At 34.1% G+C, this 18,637-nt stretch overlaps 1 protein-coding gene across 4 annotated transcripts in view; it reads left to right on the top strand.

The window, feature by feature from the left end:
- Positions 1-18,637, top strand: part of EPHA5 (EPH receptor A5) — a 341,956-nt gene that overhangs the window by 243,930 nt on the left and 79,389 nt on the right. For 2 of the 4 annotated variants that reach the window (XM_007446631.1, XM_007446629.1), the window contains exon 8: positions 6,631-6,733. In XM_007446631.1, coding sequence (XP_007446693.1) covers positions 6,631-6,733 — 103 coding nt within the window. Of the gene's footprint in view, positions 1-6,627; positions 6,734-18,637 lie in introns of all 4 variants that reach the window. The other 2 variants (XM_007446630.1, XM_007446628.1) reach the window with 1 other exon arrangement.

The following is an 18,637-nucleotide window of genomic DNA, read 5'->3' as shown; positions in this document are numbered from 1 at the left end:
AGCAACTCTATGCCAAAAAAAAAAAAGGACAACCTGGAAGAAATGGACAAATTCTTAGAAAGGTATAACTTTCCAAGACTGAACCAGGAAGAAATAGAAATTTGAACAGACCAATCACAAGTAATGAAATTGAAACTGTGATTTAAAATCTTCCAACAAACAAAAGCCCAGGACCAGATGGCTTCACAGGTGAATTCTATCAAACATTTAGAGAAGAGCTAACACCCATCCTTCTCAAACTCTTCCAAAAAATTACAGAGGAAGGAATATTCCCAATCTCATTCTATGAGGCCACCATCACCCTGATACCAAAACCAGACAAAGGTACTACAAAAAAAGAAAGTTACAGACCAATATCACTGATGAATATAGATGCAAAAATCCTCAGCAAAATACTAGCAAACAGAATCCAACAACACATTAAAAAACTCATACACCATGATCAAGTGGGATTTATCCCAAGGATGCAAGGATTCTTCAACATAAGCAAATCAATCAATGTGATACACCATATGAACAAATTGAAGAATATAAACCATATGATCACCTCAATAGATGCAGAGAAAGCTTTCAACAAAATTCAAAACCGATTTTTCATAAAAACTCTCCAGAAAGTGGGCATAGGGGGAACCTACCTCAACATAATAAAGGCCATATAGGACAAACCCACAATGACCATCATTCTAAATGGTGGAAAACTGAAAACATTTCTTCTAAGATCAGGAACAAGCCAAGGATGTCCACTCTCACCACTATTATTCAACATAGTTTTGGAAGTCCTAGCCATGGCAATCAGAGAAGAAAAAGAAATAAAATGAATACAAATTGGAAAAGAAGAAGTATAACTGTCACTGTTTGCAGATGACATGATACTATTTATAGAGAATCCTAAAGATGCCACCAGAAAATTACTAGAGCTCGTCAATGAATTTGGTAAGGTTGCAGGATACAAAATTAATGCACAGAAATCTCTTGCACTCCAATACACTAATGATGAAAAATCTGAAAGAGAAATTAAGGAAACACTCCCATTTACCATTGCAACAAAAAGAATAAAATACCTAGGAATAAACCTACCTAGGGAGACAAAAGACCTATATTCAGAAAACTATAGGACACTGATGAAAGAAATTAAAGATGATAGCAAGAGACTGACAGATATACCATGTTCTTGGATTGTAAGAATCAATATTGTGAAAATAACTATAATACCCAAAGCCATCTACAGATTCAATGCAATCCCTAGCAAATTACCAATGGCATTTTTTATGGAACTAGAACAAAAATTCTTAAAATTTGCATGGAGACACAAAAGACACCGAATAGCCAAAGCAGTCATGAAAGAAAAAAAATGGAGCTGGAGGAATCAGACTCCCTGACTTCAGAGTATACTACAAAGCTACAGTAATCAAGACAATATGTTACTGGCACAAAAACAGAAATATAGATCAATGGAACAAGATAGAAAGCCCAGAGATAAACCCATGCACCTATGGACAACTAATCTATGACAAAGGAGGCAAAGGTATACAATGGAGAAAAGACAGTCTCTTCAATAAGTGTGCTGGGAAAACTGGACAGCTACATGTAAAAGAATGAAATTAGAACACTCCTTAACACCATACATAAAAATAAACTCAAAATGGATTATAGACCTAAATGTAGGACTGGACACTATAAAACTCTTAGAGGAAAATATAGGAAGAACACTCTTTGACATAAATCACAGCAAGATCTTTTTTGATCCACCTCCTAGAGTAATGGAAATAAAAACAAAAATAAACAAATGGAACCTAATGAACCTTAGAAGGTTTTGCACAGCAAAGGAAACTACAAACATGACAAAAAGACAGCCCTCAGAATGGGAGAAAATATTTGCCAATGAATCAACGGACAAAGGATTAATCTCCAAAATATATAAACAGCTCAGGCAGCTCAATATTAAAAAACAAACAACCCAACCCAAAAATGTGCAGAAGACCTAAATAGACATTTCTCCATGGAAGACATACACATGGCCAAGAAGCACAAGAAAAGCTGCTCAGCATCACTAACTATTAGAGAAATGGAAATCAAAACTACAATGAGGGCTTCCCTGGTGTCTCTGTGGTTGAGAGTCCGCCTGCCAATGCAGGGGACATGAGTTCGTGCCCCATTCCGGGAAGACCCCACATGCCATGGAGTGGATTGGCCCGTGAGCTGTGGCCGCTGAGCCTGTGCTCCGCAACAGGAGAGGCCACAACAGTGAGAGGCCCACACGCCACAAAAAAAAAAAAAAACTACAATAAGGTTATCACCTCACACCAGTTAGAAGGAGCATAATCAGAAAATCTACAAACAACAAATGTTGGAGAGGTTGTGGAGAAAAGGGAACCCTCTTGCACTGTTGGTGGGAATGTAAATTTATACAGCCACTATGGAGAACAGTATGGAGGTTCCTTAAAGAACTAAGAATAGAATTACCATAGGACTGAGCAACCCCACTACTGGGCATATACCCAGAGAAACCCATAATTCAAAAAGACACATGCACCCCAATGTTCTTTGCAGCATTATTTACAATAGCCAGGTCATGGAAGTAACCTAAATGTCCATCGACAGACAAATGGATAAAGAAGATGTGGTACATATATACAATGGAATATTACTCAGCCATAAAAAGGAACAAATTTGGGTCATTTGTAGAGTTGTGGATGGACCTAGAGACTGTCATACAGAGTGAAGTAAGTCAGAAAGAGAAAAACACATATTGTATATTAATGCATACATGTGGAACCTAGAAAAATCATGCAGATGAACCAGTTTGCAGGGCAGAAACAGAGACACAGATGTAGAGAACAAACGTATGGACACCAAGGGGGGAAAGTGGGGGTTGGGGCAGTGGTGGGATGAACTGGGAGATTGGGATTGACATGTATACACTAATATATATAAAATGGATAACTAATAAGAACCTGCTGTTTAAAAAAATAAAATAAAAGAAAATTCAAAAAATAGAAAGAAAGCTTATGGAAGAAAGGTAACTTCAAAAAAGAATGCTGCAAACTTTAAAAAAATAAATGAAAATATATTTTTAAAATTCATTCTCACAGCCCCTTTATTTAATTACCTATTATACAAAAAGATCTGATTTCAGTGGACAGCAGATAAAAACATGTAAATATGAACATTTGTGATTTGACATTACTTACAAAGTATTTTCATAAAATATATTAATTTAAACATTTTTGAAAACTTTTGGCATGCCATTAACAATTGTTTTATTGCAAGTTATTATCCTATACCTACATGCACATTTTAGCACATTGTTAAGTTAGAGATCTTGGCAATTACTAAAAAATGAAGCATTTCACACTTCTAAGCACCATATTTTTTCTCAAAATTAATACTTCGGTTAGTCTGAAATTGCCCTGTTTTGATCCCTACTTCTGATTAAACATGCCTGCTTCCTCCAAAATCCTATCTCTCAGAGTCCCGACCTGGCACATTGAGATCAGAAAGATTTATTAGAGTCAGATTAGAAGGGCTTTTGAATGTTAGATGGAGAATTTGGAAATTTTTTTTCCATAGGGAGTAGGTATCTATTAACTTTTTGTCCAGAGAAACATGATCAAAGCGATATTTTCTGATATTTCATGTGAGTACATAGAAGTCAAAGGAAGCACTTAAAAAAACATATGAACCATATTCCAGCAGATTTGAATCAAATAGGTGAGTGTTGGATGAAATAAAAAGTAATGCATGGGGAGAAACATAAAAGAAGCACAAAAATATTTGATGATTAAGTGTAAGTAGGGGTTAAGAAAAATTCAGTGCTGCTTAAAAGAAACCAGAAAAAGATAAAATTCATCTGGTTTGTTGGTTTGATTTATGGTATGTTTATTTATTGATTTTTTTTAATGCCATTGGTGGTGGATATGGTATAAGGGTTGATTTTAAACATGTTTATTTTTATGTGAAAAAAAATCCAAATAAAGGGAATAGAGTTGTTTTTTTTTTTTTTGTAGAATGATCCTCTGAAGACAAATAATAGTTGGAGATATAAATGTGGGACTCTTCAGCTTATAGTTAACTGATGCCATGAGCAAAGAAATATCTATGAGAGGTAGGGAGAAAAAGAGGTAGAAAGGGAGAAAGATAGAAAGAGATAGAAAGAGAGATGGAAAGAAGTGGGAAGGATTAAGAACCAGCATTCATCAGGAATTGCTCACACATAAAATGTTGGAAGAGAATTCAGAGCCAATAGAACTGACAAAGCAGTGCTTCAGAATGGGAAAAAGAGAAAACAGCTCATCTGATGTATAGAAACAAGAGAAGAGTTTAAAAGGCGGAGTGTGTGTTCAACAAGGTGAAATACCTCATTATAGTGTATGGTAAGGTAAATTGAGAAGTACTCATTACATATGGCAAATATATCATGCGTAGAACTCAAAGGCAGAAGAGAGGTTTCAGAGGAAATTTAGTAATGTTGGCTCTCAGAAGATGAGGCTGGTTCTAGATGACTCAGTCAAGATGCTGAAAAATAGGAGAGAATAAGAATGACAAATAAAACAGGAGATAATATGTATATGTAATATCTTCTATTTAAATATGGCTGTCAATAGTTGAAGCACTATGCTAAGTGTTATCTCTAAACAGAAATATAATGATCCAGGGAAATTATCCCTAACTGGAGATTAATGAAATGAGACTTTACAAGGTTAAATAATTTGCCTTAACCCAAATGTATAGTAAATGTTGGACCTGTTTTCAAATTCAGTTTGAACTAATAATATCAGTAAGTTTATGTATAAGAATTAGTTCTCTCCAAGAGAAATTATCTGTTTATTGTAAGTAACAGAGAGGCAGTCTGTAAGGAAATGATAATCTCTCCTGGAGGGAGATCTTTAAAGATCATTATCTTGGAAGAGACAAGAAAGATTCTAACAGGGGAGTTAGGTAAAGCAAAAGAAGGTATAGAGTTGTATTTAACCATGGAGTTCAGACTTGATCATTCTCTTTTATCTATAAAGTTTAACATTTCTAAAATGTGGAACGTTAGAATGGATTAGTATACTGACAAAATGAGGAAGACTCATTATGGGGATGACTTTGTAAGGAAATTAAAAGAGAGGATCAAAAGCTTTGGAGCACAAATGAAATAACATTGAACTTATTTGGACCAAATTTGCATGTTTTTCTCTAGAAAGAGTGCCACCTGCCAAAAAGAAAGTTGACTGAGAAAATAAGTAATTTGAATTTAGAAATTAATAAAGCAAATCTTGGGGAAGGCTACTACTAGTGATAGTGGGGTAGCTTTGCCCCACTACATTTATACTGTTCACCAGTAATAAATTCTCTACCACAGACCTCAGCCTCAGAGGATAGGAAAAAGCAGGGTAAAGGGACCTTGAATTGCAACTATTATTATCCAAGAAGAGGGAGGGGAAGAGTATAGATTTCTATTGTAAGTAGTAGTTTTCCTCATACATGAACCACTAGTTGCCGATAGTTGCTCTTGAAGACTGATCTGAAAGGGCTGAAAATGTAGATCAGTGTAAGAAGGTTGTCAGCGAGTCAATCAATTTTGGTTAACAGAATCAATGATGAGGTGACAAGACTAGAGAAGGTAGCATTTAAATGTCCCAAAACTATTGATAGGGCCAAGATCATGTAAGAGATTGTGAAAAACAAAACATGGGATGTATAGTTGTTATTAGTTTTGATGACTTAAAATTTGTTATCATGCCACTCTGAATTTATCAAAATGATAATGTCATTAAACAATAAACATGCTAAGTTATCCTATTGAGGGTTTCTTGAGAACATTAATAAAATTTATTTTGTTCTATAAGTTTCTTATTTTAATCAACTTAGCTATCAGCACAAAAGAACAAGTCCCTTGCTTTTTTAGGTACAACTATCTAATTATGTCCATATTCCTCTTGTGATAGTAATTGTGTTATTAAAATATAAAATATTTCATCTAAATTCATGTACTTAAAAAAGATCATGTAAACAAATCTAATCTTACTGTAGATACAAAGTTCTAAATGTATGCCTTGATATTTTTGAAAAAGCGTTCCTACTAATAAAGTATATTTAGTGATTATATTCTGCTTGAAATTATAGTTTTTAAAATTATATTCAAAATAGTGATATCATATGAGGTCATAGCCACATCATTTTGGACATTTCAACCTATATCTATAAAAGAAAGTCCTATCTAATATAATGAGACTTTTTTATTCCTAGAGAACAGCCACATGCAAACTCTAAAAATGTCAAACCTCATATACTTAGCACCTCCTATTTAGGAGGTGTTTGAAATCAAAAACAAAGTTCCATTTTGTCTTGCAAACCTAAAATTGCTAAATTAATACTATACAAACAATGACATTCTTTGTTATGATAAGGAAATAATCAGTGACTTAGTGGTTCTTTCAAATTTCCCTTTAGAGAATAAATATTTTCTCCTAAAGACGTCTTTTCAATTACACACCATTGAGAAGAGATATAAGGGGAAATCTCTGCCAAGTGTGGGTGAATTGCTTAAACCTTGCATTGATTACTGACTATTAAGCTGCTCTTATTTGAATGCATATGATCCCTGTAACCACAGGCTACATTTTCTCTGTCTCCTATCAGCAGTTGCAGCATCCAGCGATCAAAGCCAAATTCCTATAATTGCTGTGTCTGTGACAGTGGGAGTCATTTTGTTGGCAGTGGTTATTGGCTTCCTCCTCAGTGGAAGGTAAGACAGGAAGCTGTGCTTCTGAACTTTTGCAGGTGATCTCTTCCTTACCTTGATCTGACCATTTGGCTATTAAGCACATCCTGAAACAAATGAGGTGAGCAATATATCAGTAGATAACCTGTATGTAGGATGTATTTCTCAAGCCTTACCTTGTCCATGTTAGTGCTAACTTTTAAGCGCACAATTCCTCTTTTCCAGGTATACTCTCTACACAAGAATAGTATTAACTTGTTATTATTTATTATGTCATTAATATAACCATATCTTTTTCTGATATAGTTTATTTTAACATGAATTTTATTTTTCCTCTCAAAAGTATTGAAGTATCCTCTCAAAATCTTCAATTTTAGTGTTTGGGAAGGCCTGTGTCTGTGTCTGATATTTTAGAAGAATAAAACTAATAATTCTAGTTAGCCAGAGTTCTACCTAACAGGGTGATAGATACAAAGCAGACACACCTGCAAATAAGCATTTTGAGAAATAACCACCCCTTTTTTATGGTTGCATTTATTTTCAGCTTCTGAATGATTTCAACCTGAATACATCAATCATAGTGTATACTGATTTAAAGTGAATTTTATTGAATGTTATATCAATAGATACATTAATATGTGTATTACCTATCTACATTTTTCATTTTGAACAAAAATAAAAGAGGTAGAGCCCCAGCAAGAGCTTATGTAGAAGGTATCTCCTGACATTGAGCTGAGCATAATAAACCTTCCTAAAAAAAATAAACAAATAAGAGCATGAGTGTGTTCTACTCCTACAACAAATGTATTTTCATTTTTCATCCAGGCCACTATTAGAAGGGATATTCCGTAATGAGAGCTGTCCATTTGAAAATGTTTTGGTGTTAGACTATTATAGAAAATCTTATGAAAATCTTCATGAAGATATTTAAACCTGCACAAATACACAAAAATATACTATAAGATCCAAAAACTAGTCATGAAATCAATATTCATATTGATTTTGTACTGTTTTACTCATTTACTTTTGACTCTTCAGCACCTATTCAACTCATAAATATATAGAATTAGACATTTTCAATATACTGCATATTGTATTCTGAAAAGATTTAAGGACTACATCCTTAAATTACAGTAGTGACATTTTATTTTAATAAAACACTGTTACTTCCTTTGAACATCCTTTCTCTTTTCTGAAAATTCCCTTTCTTCTAGTTCTTGTTCATTTGAGTGTTGAAAGTAAGAAATCATTGCTTACTTTTAATGTTAGAATAGCAGTGATACATTTTTAGAATTGCTAAATTCTAAATTCTTCCCACAAACTGGGAAGCAGTTTGTGTTCTGTTGAGGACAGCCAGCCCACCCCAGTCAGAGGCTGGCTAGCTCTTGCCCCACTGATCTCTTCCCTCTGAAGTCACTTTGGGAGAATGCTCTACCGTTGTCCCTGCTTTCTGGAGGATAATCTAATTCCACCAGTCTTGTCATAAAAACTTTGCTCAGGTTTCGATCAAGTAAGATAATTGAATTGAGTGAATTGTAACTACTAAGAAAACTACCACGAGATAATGTGTCTTTTCTACCCCAAAAGGGTGGATAACTATGATACATTTGCAAAGCTGGTTTGTAATATCATTTATTTACTTCTGAGAAATGGTTGGCCTCTTCCTTTCCAATAAATCCAGAAGCATGAGCTATATTTAGGGACATGGGGATCATAAGAAGATATTATTTGCTGGGTCCACTGAATAAAAATGGAGGAAACAGCAGATGTCTAAAGGCCAATAAATTTGTGTTTGAAGGTTTATTAAAGAACAAATAAAGTATAGGAAGTATTTTATTGTAGACTTAGCACACTTCATCTGTTTAACCTAAGTATTGTTAATGTGAATTTACTGATGACATTCAGCTAAGGATTCTTGCTTACCTATATATGAATCAGCCCCTGCCCCCCCCAATTTTTTCCCTAATGCATACAAAATTGACTTAAAAGCAATTCACTTCATTACATCTGCAGCATTAGACAAAGTGAGAGAATGTTCAATCTACCTACTGTTTGGTAGCTGAAGGAGAGTATAGCTTTAGCACACACACACACACACACACACACACACACACACACACACACAAATTCCATATCTATCTGAAACTACCATAGAAGAATAAATAAATTTTAGTATATAGAAATGTTTAGTGTATTTCTCAGTTAAATAAAAATGACATCTATACCCAAGAGGCAAAGCTTAATTTTCAGCATAACTAAACCCAAGACATGGTAAGATAATTTTGGATCTACTGTCTTATGGAAGTATATTACTTTTTAAAAATAGCAATACCTTACAAATTGTGCATTGCTTATTCACTTTAATTTTTTTTCTTAATTACACATACTGTGATGCTGAGACTAGGAATTTGCAATTTAAAGGAAAATACACTTTACTAAAAATCAATTTGAGATTTATATATTTTTTACCAGCAAATTCTTTACACCAAACTTTTACTTCATTTTGTTGAATGCACATTCTTGAATTTCAAGGGCATTTGTCTTATGATAGAAATATATTTGGCCAAACAAATAAAAGTTTGGACCAAATAGAAAAGAGCTGGCAAAGTGGTAGATTTTAATCCAATCAATAATCACATTAAATGTGAATAGTCTAAATATACCAATTAAAAAGAGACTGTCCGTTTAGATAAAAAGGCAAAACCCAACTAGATGCTGCCTACAGACAAAAATGACGGTGAAGTTGTAAGGGGGTGTGCATATTTGGGGTTTTGGGGGTTATTGATTTGGGTGGTAGTTGTACAAAGTATTTCCTTTGTAATTGCTTGTTAAACTCCATTTTATATACTTGATATGTATATTCCCAATAAATAAATAAAGTTAACTGGCAATCAAAAAAAAAAAAAAGAAATATATTTGGCCATTTTATTTTACTTTTCATGAACAGGTTATTTTATGTTTGTATTATATAAACATACTTATTCAAAAGCTAAATTATATGATTCTAGAAAGGCTTTTCCTATCTCATTCAAGGCAATGAACTTCGCAATTTTTGTTGGGACTAAGAAAACTGAACCTACCTCTTAGTACATAGCATATACTGATTAAGTAAAGTTTTGTCAAATAAAAGAAAAACTAAATGAAGAGATGTGAACAAAGCCCAACACAAATTTGGGAGTTATCTTTAAGCAATAGCAAATTATTGAAAAATAGGCTTTTCTAAGGAATGTTCTAAGGACACTGAATTATATATATTTCTCCCTCTTCACTGTGCTAAAATATGATTGATAAACACACAAAAACATAATAGCACTTAGACTCCACTCTCACTTTGAACTTATTCTCTTATATCACCTTTTAACCTCTTGAATATATTATAAACCAGATATTTGCTCTTACGTAAAATGTATTTTAATAACAAATAATTTAACTCAGTGGTGATATAGACTTAATTCTGATATATTGCAAATATATTACTATCCTCTGTATGTAATATTCATTGACAATTTATATCATCATTTGGGCTCAGAAGCAGCTATGTATTGAAAGTACATATTCACTGGCAATTTGAATTTTTATTCAGACCAAAGGAAAAAAATCAGGAATATAACACATTGAATACTATGAGAATAATCTATTTCAAAGAAAGTAATAAACTTTTTTATTCTAAAATACATTGAAAATGAAAAATAAATCAAATATAGAGACTTTCTAATCTTTTTAGGCTAAAATTGATTATGCAGAAACCTCTTGGAGTCTTCTTACCTAGATACAGTTAAAATAATATAGACAAGTATCGATCCTGAAGGGAGAAAGTTCTATTTAAAAAATGGCAAAGAATTGTAACATCTTAGGATTCTATCAGTTTTAGAAATCATGTGACCATCTTGTTTAAAGGTGCTAAATATTCCATAGAACATTTTCTGCAGGTTTCAGACTATCCTTTTTACTTTCTTTTCTATTACTTACAAATGGTGTTTTCATGGGACTACAAAATAATTGACTTGTTCTCAGCAAACTATGAGCTAATTACCCTGGGCTGAATATAAATTAAACCTCGTAATATGCACAGCGTGTTGTAATTGTTTTTTGTTTTTTTGTAATTGTTTTTTAATCTTTCTCTTTTATCAGTAATGACGCTGCACATTGATAACTTTCTTATTATACCCTAATTTTGTGAGGTTGTCTCTTATATATACGATTTTATAGATATAAATTGTTTAATCAGTCTTTCAACCAATGATGTCATCTCCACACTCTTCTAGTGACATGTTTGAGAAAGTCGTCTACTTTGACCTTCTCTTTTTCTTTCCTTTGAAGACAATTATTGATACTATTAGATTGACATTTTTTTCTGTGTCCCTATTTTAAAATTGGGACCTCATTCTGAAAATTGACTACTGGGCACTTTCTTAGTCTGATATAAAGCTTAAATTAACAAGATTTAGTTGTATAGGAAAACATCTTTCAGTATACAGAAACTATTTCTTTGAAACTTGCTCAATATAGACACCCTGGGATAAAAGAATATATTTTAATACTTTGTCTCTTTTATTACTTATGAACTTAATTAAATCTTAAGAAAATTTCAGAGCTTTGCTTTTTTATTTCAATTAATTCCACATGTACACTGAGAGGTTAAAGATACACACATGTTACACACATGCATGCCCACACTTATGTGTACTTATCTTTCATATAAACGCAAAAAAGGTAAAGCTGTTTGCCAATTTTAAAACTGGAAAACAAAATCAAAAAAACTTATAGTTCCTGAAGGGGCAGAAGGAATCCTTCAAGATGCTTAGTCTTGGATATGATTCTAAGGCTATTAATATGTGACTTTATGTGATGTTCCTGATATGATAAATTTAGTCAAAGGAGTGGCTTAATGCCTACAAAAAGGATTAACTATTTTCCAGGCAAAAAATCTTCCCTTGCTTGTTCTGGTCATGTTCAAATACTGTGGTTAGACATGCTAAATCCTGTTTTCCTTTGTCTTTCATTAAACAATTGAAACTCAATCGATTTGAAATGTCAAATCATTTCCTGAGGAAAAAATTCTTCAGAAATCAGTTAATACTGTACTTGGAGGCTAAGTACAAATTTAAGTTACTCAGACCATGTCAGAAATTTAGGGGAAAAAATCGATTTATGGAAACACTGCTTTCAGGGTTTTTGTTACTTAAAAATAATATTAAAATTTAGCCTTTTGTAATTTTTTTCAAGTCTCTTAAAGTCTAACATGTTGTAAATGACACACTCTTCCCAATTATCCATTACAAACATATATTGAGCATTTATTGCACATAAAACGCCAAGAAAAGTCCCAGGCATTTAAAATAAAAAGGTAATGTCCTTTTTTCAAAGTGTTTCCAAGTTAAATTAGAAGTCTGATAAATGGACAGAATTTCATAAACAGAATTACAACAGCTGGGGTTAAGTAAAAGAGTTTAAGTTGGAATCATTTCCTTCATGATAACTTTTTTCCTTTGGACCAAAATGATGGTATGATTCATTAATTCAAGAAATATTTGACTTATTAAATGCCTGCCACAGTTCTTATGTTAGGGAAAACAATAGCTTTATAGTAAAATATGCTGGACTTAGAAACTTTTCTTCAAGCTCATTTGGAGCCAAATAAAATAATTGTACAGGCATCTTGAATGCAATTATTTAATTCAGACAAATGCCAGAGCTCTGCCCACATTTGATATCAAAGAATAATAGCTTCCAAAGTGAATGATTTTTTAAAGGCTATGTAGCATTCTAAAACTATCAGAGAAGGATCTTTGCCTAACAGAAGTAACACAATAATAATATTGATAATAATAAGTTTAATATTGTCTAGCATGAATTACATACTACCTACTGCTAGGCACTGTTCCAAGGACTTTACATGTAATATTTTACAACCCTATGTCTCAGTATCAGCTCTATATCCAATTTATACTTCATAAAAGTTATCTTCTTGATGTTTCTTGAATCTTGTAAAAATAGTCCAGCTGTAAGGCTTTTGCATTGGCTCTTCATCCTGTCTAAAACTCTTTTGACCCAGAGAACAACATGGCTTCCTCTTTCTTTCTTTGCTCAATCTAATTCTCTCAATTGAGCTGACTAAAATGATGACCCATTATTCCTTCCACTGCACATCAGCTATCCCTTACCCTGGCTTGTCTCTTATAACACTCATTGCCATTATAATATGTATATCTTATATATATTATAATATATTGGGTGGGCCAAAAGGTTCATTCATTTTTTTTCCCATAAGATGGCTCTAGTAACACTTAGCTGTCTTTAAGTTCATTCAAAACAATTTTGTTAGATTGTATGTTACAGCTGTCAGATCAGCATGCATTTTAAAAAAAAAAGACATCAAAATTGGTGAATTTTTGTGTAGCCATTTTAAGATTGAAGATGGAAGAAAAAAGCAACATTTTTGGCATATTATGCTTTATTACTTCAAGAAAGGTAAAAACGCAACTGAAATGCACAAAACGATTTGTGCAGTGTATGGAGAAGGTGCTGTGACTGATCGAATGTTTCAAAAGTGGTTTGCAAAGTTTTGTGCTGGAGATTTCTCACTGGACGATGCTCCACTGTCGGGTAGACAAGTTAAAGTTAATAGTGATCACACTAAACAGTCATTGGGAACAATCAATGTTATACCATGAGGGAGATAGCCAACATACTCAAACTACCCAAATCAAGCACTGAAAATCATTTGCACCATCTTGGTTATGTGAATTGCTTTGATGTTTTTGTTCCACATAAGTTAAGCGAAAAAGACCTTCTTGACCATATTTCCACATGCGATTCTCTACTGAAATGTAATGAAAACATTCTGTTTTTAAAACAAATAGTGACAGGCAATGAAAAGTGGATACTGTACAGCAGTGTGGAATGGAGGGACAAGATCATGGGGCAAGCGAAATGAACCACCACCAACCACACCAGAGACCAAGGCCGGTCTTCATCCAAAGAAGGTGATGTGGTGTATATGATGACATTGGAAGGGAGTCCTCTATTATGAGCTCCTTCCAGAAAACCAAACAATTAATTCCAACAAGTACTGCTCCCAATTAGACCAACTGAAAGTGGAACTCGACGAAAACTGTCCAGAATTAGTCAACAGAAAATGCATAATCTTCCATCAGGATAAGGCAAGACCACATATTTCCTTGATGACCAGGCAAAAACTGTTACAGCTTGGCTGGGAAGTTCTGATTCATCTGCTATATTCACCAGACATTGCACCTTCCAATTTCCACTTATTCCAGTCTTTACAAAATTCTCTTAATGGAAAAAATTTTAATTCCCTGGAAGACTGTAAAAGGCACCTGGAACAGTTCTTTGCTCAAAAAGATAAAAAGTTTTGGGAAGATGGAATTATGAAGTTGCCTGAAAAATGGCAGAAGGTAGTGGAACAAAAGGCTAAATACAGTGTTCAATAAAGTTCTTGGAGAAAGTGATAAATGTGTCTTTTATTTTTGCTTAAAAAACCTAAGGCACTTTTTGGCCCACCCAATATATATATATTTCTTCTGTTGATTTTTTGTCTGTCTCCCATACTAGATTATAAGCTCTAGAATGATAGGGATTTTTATCTGTGGGTTCCTGCCCCTTAGAACACTGTCTAGAACATAGATTATATTATATAGTCAGTTAGTGAGGGCCTGGGTCTTGAGCACAGCTCTAACTTTAAGGCATTTGCTCTTCACTATATAACTTCCCCATGACTTATATCATTCAACTATATGATTTTGGTGAAATTCTGATTGCTTATATGTAAAGCCACTGAATATTTACTACTAAAGATAATAGTATTAACATTTAATAACCTTCCAAACTGCTATGAATAAAATAACTCTTAGAAATTAAAGTCAGTGATATCTTAACACTAAAGTAAATTAAGGAATACATTAGGTTATAGTGACTTTTCCCTCTTTTCTACACTTGGCAATTATACCTGGTAAACTATATCTATTCTAGAATCACACATATCAAATGTCACCAACCCCATGACCATTCCTGATTTTGTGAAAGCTAGTTAATATCACTTTTGTTTTCCCTCAAAAATTGTTTTTCCCAGTTGAAATGATTTTAGTTCATCATTTTATATGTGTCTCCCCTGATAGATATGTATTCATGTTGAACACAGATTCTAGTGTAGTTTCTCAATAAATGTCCAATGACTGGATGACTGGAAGAGTGAAGCTGGAGTTGGAGACTATTGAAAACATGCTTCGAACTAGCTTTCCAGCATTATCACTATGTGTTTTTGACCTGGATTCCTTTGGTTGCATATGACAGAAGGCAAATTCAAAGTGGTTTTATCCAAAAGATAATTGTAGATCATATAGATGAAAAGTTCCAGAGATTTTTTTAAAAATCAAAAGTACAGGCACTTAATAGATCCAAATGGTAAAATATTCTCTGCTATGCAATTGGAGACACAGGATTCAAGAATGCTCTGGCACAAATATGGTATTTAAAGGCACTGATCAAAATGAAGCTATTTGGGTAGAGCCCTGGGGCTCTGATATGTATTGAGAGATAGAGTGAAGGAGGAAGATCCAGCCAAAGGAGACTGAGAAGGAGTGGTCCATAAAGTAGCAGGAGACCAGACAATTGTCGAAGCAGAAGCAGAAATGGTCACCATCTTGAATCCAGCCCCTACTTTAGAGCTTTTGACCTTCACTCTCACAGGTGGCACATGCTCTGACAGGAACCTAATACACAGCCCCACAGAGTAAACCAATCAGTAGCACTGAGACCTTAACTAAGAAGAGTATGGGGAAGGTATACTGCATGGCAGTACAGTTAGAGTTCATGCCTGAACCTGAAGCAGGGTCAGTCTCAGACAATGCACATGAACTAAGAATGAAGAAAGAAGATCTCACGTGGTTTCTTTTTTCATATCCTCTATTTCATCTCTCAATATTTAAACCTCACCCACATGTCAAAACTCACATCAACAGTTCTATCATAAAAACATACTCAGTTCCTTTAGCTGAAGTATTCTCCCCTTCCACTTAAGTCTCAGAACAATATACCAGTATTTCTCATGGAATGTAACACTTTCAACCACAAATTATAGTAAATATGTTTTCTTTTCTGCCCTCCAGTAAGTATATAGAGGATAAAGACTTCTGTGGCTCTCCCACATAACCTAATTGAATGAATACCTCATAAATTATTGAATTAAAGATAAATTGAGCATCAATCTCTATTTGAAGTGCTTTGTCTCATTTTTCCCATTAATGTTGATAGTTTGGAAAATGAAAAATGTTAGTAACTCTGACATAAGCACAATAAAATACCTAACCCATAAATGTGCTTTCTTCCTGAAAAATGGAACTTTTTGTGTCATCAGCAAAATAAATGCAATGATATCAAAGAAGTATTGTATAGGAGATAAGAAATTTTCACTAGCTTATATTATTTATTTGACATCTGGGCATCCTACTGCCAGTGTGATGATGCACGTGGTGATATCAATCAGTATTCACTTTTATAAATGTACATTAACATAACTGTATTTCCCTCTCAATCTTTTCAAGTTATGGTCAGCATGGATAGTTGATATATTTGGCACCTTTAACAATTAGGATTATGTACTTTCAGACTTGATAAGTTTTGATAAGGATAAGTATTACATAAAAATATTTTAATCAAATACTATTTTATTTTAAAATAATGATAGACAAATATTTGTAATCACACATGCAATCACTGATTTTAGAAAACAGCTCATTAAAAACAAATCTCAGTGGTTTAATGATTAGCAATAGATGTGATTTTATAAAACTGTAATAAATCCAGGCATGTGTATTGATTTAATATCTGAGAGTTATCCCTTCTATTTTCTCATAATTACGTGCCTTTTTCTTCAGAATCTGAATCAAAGATAATTAGAGAGCAGATGATAATTTATTAATAACGTACAAATGGGGATCAGGGCAGAGTAGTGCCAGAAAGACTAGGAGTATAGCAACAACTAATTGCCCACTGTGGGAAATAAATCGTCTTAGGAAACTGAACCCAAGAGGGTTACTGGCTCAGTTGCTCAACATTATTGAACATCCCACCTGTGACTTCTCACAGATCAAACATGTAAACATCACTGCAACTCTCAGGAAGTTATATTGAGGCAAACATTTGGAAGGAAAAACGCTATTTATGGTACTGGAAGCAAGTTAATGTCATTGTTTTGCAAAGAAGAAAATTATTTTAGCAAAGAATCTGGAGACTTTCAGATTTTAAGTACTGTGAAACACAAGACAGGTCAAAAATCTAACCACAAGAGCTGAATACACTTTTTATTTGAAGCTCCATTTGCCTGAAGCTCCATTTCTTTTAGAATGTGATCCCCACCTGAAAGAGAGAGCATGCTGGCATGCCAGTAGACGCTGGGCTCTGGTGGGAAACTCTGCTAGTTTCTGGGAACCTTACCATGTCTCTCAGAGCCCACAATAGCACAGGCTTTCATAGGAGCCTGATAGCCAGCTCTACAGAGAAAATCAATAGCACTGCCCTATGCCAAAATGTGGACCATCTATTCAACAAAAAATCAATTTCCTGAGGCATTTCTAGGAATGTAATTATTGCTGAGAAATGAAGCAAGTGAACAATAAAATGTTCCAAATGATTTTAAACACCAGGTAAAAGCCACATTTTTCAAGACCTGTGCTCTTTTTTTTTAAACTTGCATGAATCTAGACAGAAATAAATGTCTCTAATGGATTAGCAACTCGGTCTCAAACAGCTGAACTCTTTATTATACCATGTGGAAGTATTGACTTGAGATCTGTCTGATGGCTGTGATAGCTATAGTGCTACAAAACATACTATATCCCAATTATCTTGCTTACCAAATTCTTTTACTATCTCTCACCCATTGCTTCTTTCTTCTTTCTTCTTTCTTACTCGCCTGACTTTCTAATCTCAGAGAAAAATGACATACTTTTCTGTATCAGATCTTTGGCACACATTTGCTGTCAATAGTCTACAGGCATTGTCCACTCTCTTGAGCCATCAGTATTGCGGGTAATGATGTTAGTGAGTTTTAATTATTATTTATGTTTAATTATATGTTTTTAATTGTTATTTATAAAGACTTATCATCCTATTCTTGTGGTCTGGCACTGGTTTGCTTATCTCCTTGACGGTCATGAGTTCTCTTGATTCAGGGTCAATTGAAAGGCAAGACAGATGCTTGGGGGCTTATCGTAGGTGCTTTTGTTTTTGTTTTTTCTTCCTCTCCACGCTACCACTTTCATCCTGAGTAGCAAAATATCATCAAGTTGGCAAACTGAGACCTCTGTGTGGTGATTAGTGGAGGAAAGCTTCTTTGTTTCTTAGGTTTTCTTAGGCCCTTCTTAGACCAACTGCATAACTCCTTTTCAGGGTCCCTCCAGACTGAATATTCCATAGGATTCAAATTCTCATGTATCTCACAAACACTGCTTCTCCACCTCCAAGAGCCCTCCATGCTTCTGACATTGAGAAATCCTAGTGCTGCTTTCACATTCCTATGCCTATTTCATTTGATTTTCCTGAAACAAATTTAATAGACATTGGTTTGAACTGATTCTATTCATTGATGATGTACACATTTGCCAACATTATAAAAAAAAAAAACTCTACCGGGCTTCCCTGGTGGCTCAGTGGTTGAGAGTCCGCCTGCCGATGCAGGGGACACGGGTTCCTGCCCCGGTCATGGAAGATCCCACATGCCGCGGAGCGGCTGGGCCCGTGAGCCATGTCCGCTGAGCCTGCGTGTCTGGAGCCTGTGCTCCGCAACGGGAGAGGCAAAAAAAAAAACAACTCTATCTATGTGGAATTCAATTCGTGTCATGTAACTTTGATCGTTTAATACTTTAACTTGTTAATACCTTGATTACTTAATGCTTTCCCTGTTTAATA

The sequence above is a fragment of the Lipotes vexillifer genome, unplaced genomic scaffold (assembly GCF_000442215.2).
Source record: "Lipotes vexillifer unplaced genomic scaffold, Lipotes_vexillifer_v1.1 scaffold175, whole genome shotgun sequence".
In the NCBI taxonomy this organism is placed as follows: Eukaryota; Metazoa; Chordata; class Mammalia; order Artiodactyla; family Lipotidae; genus Lipotes; species Lipotes vexillifer.
This window is presented reverse-complemented; position numbering and strand designations above follow the sequence as displayed.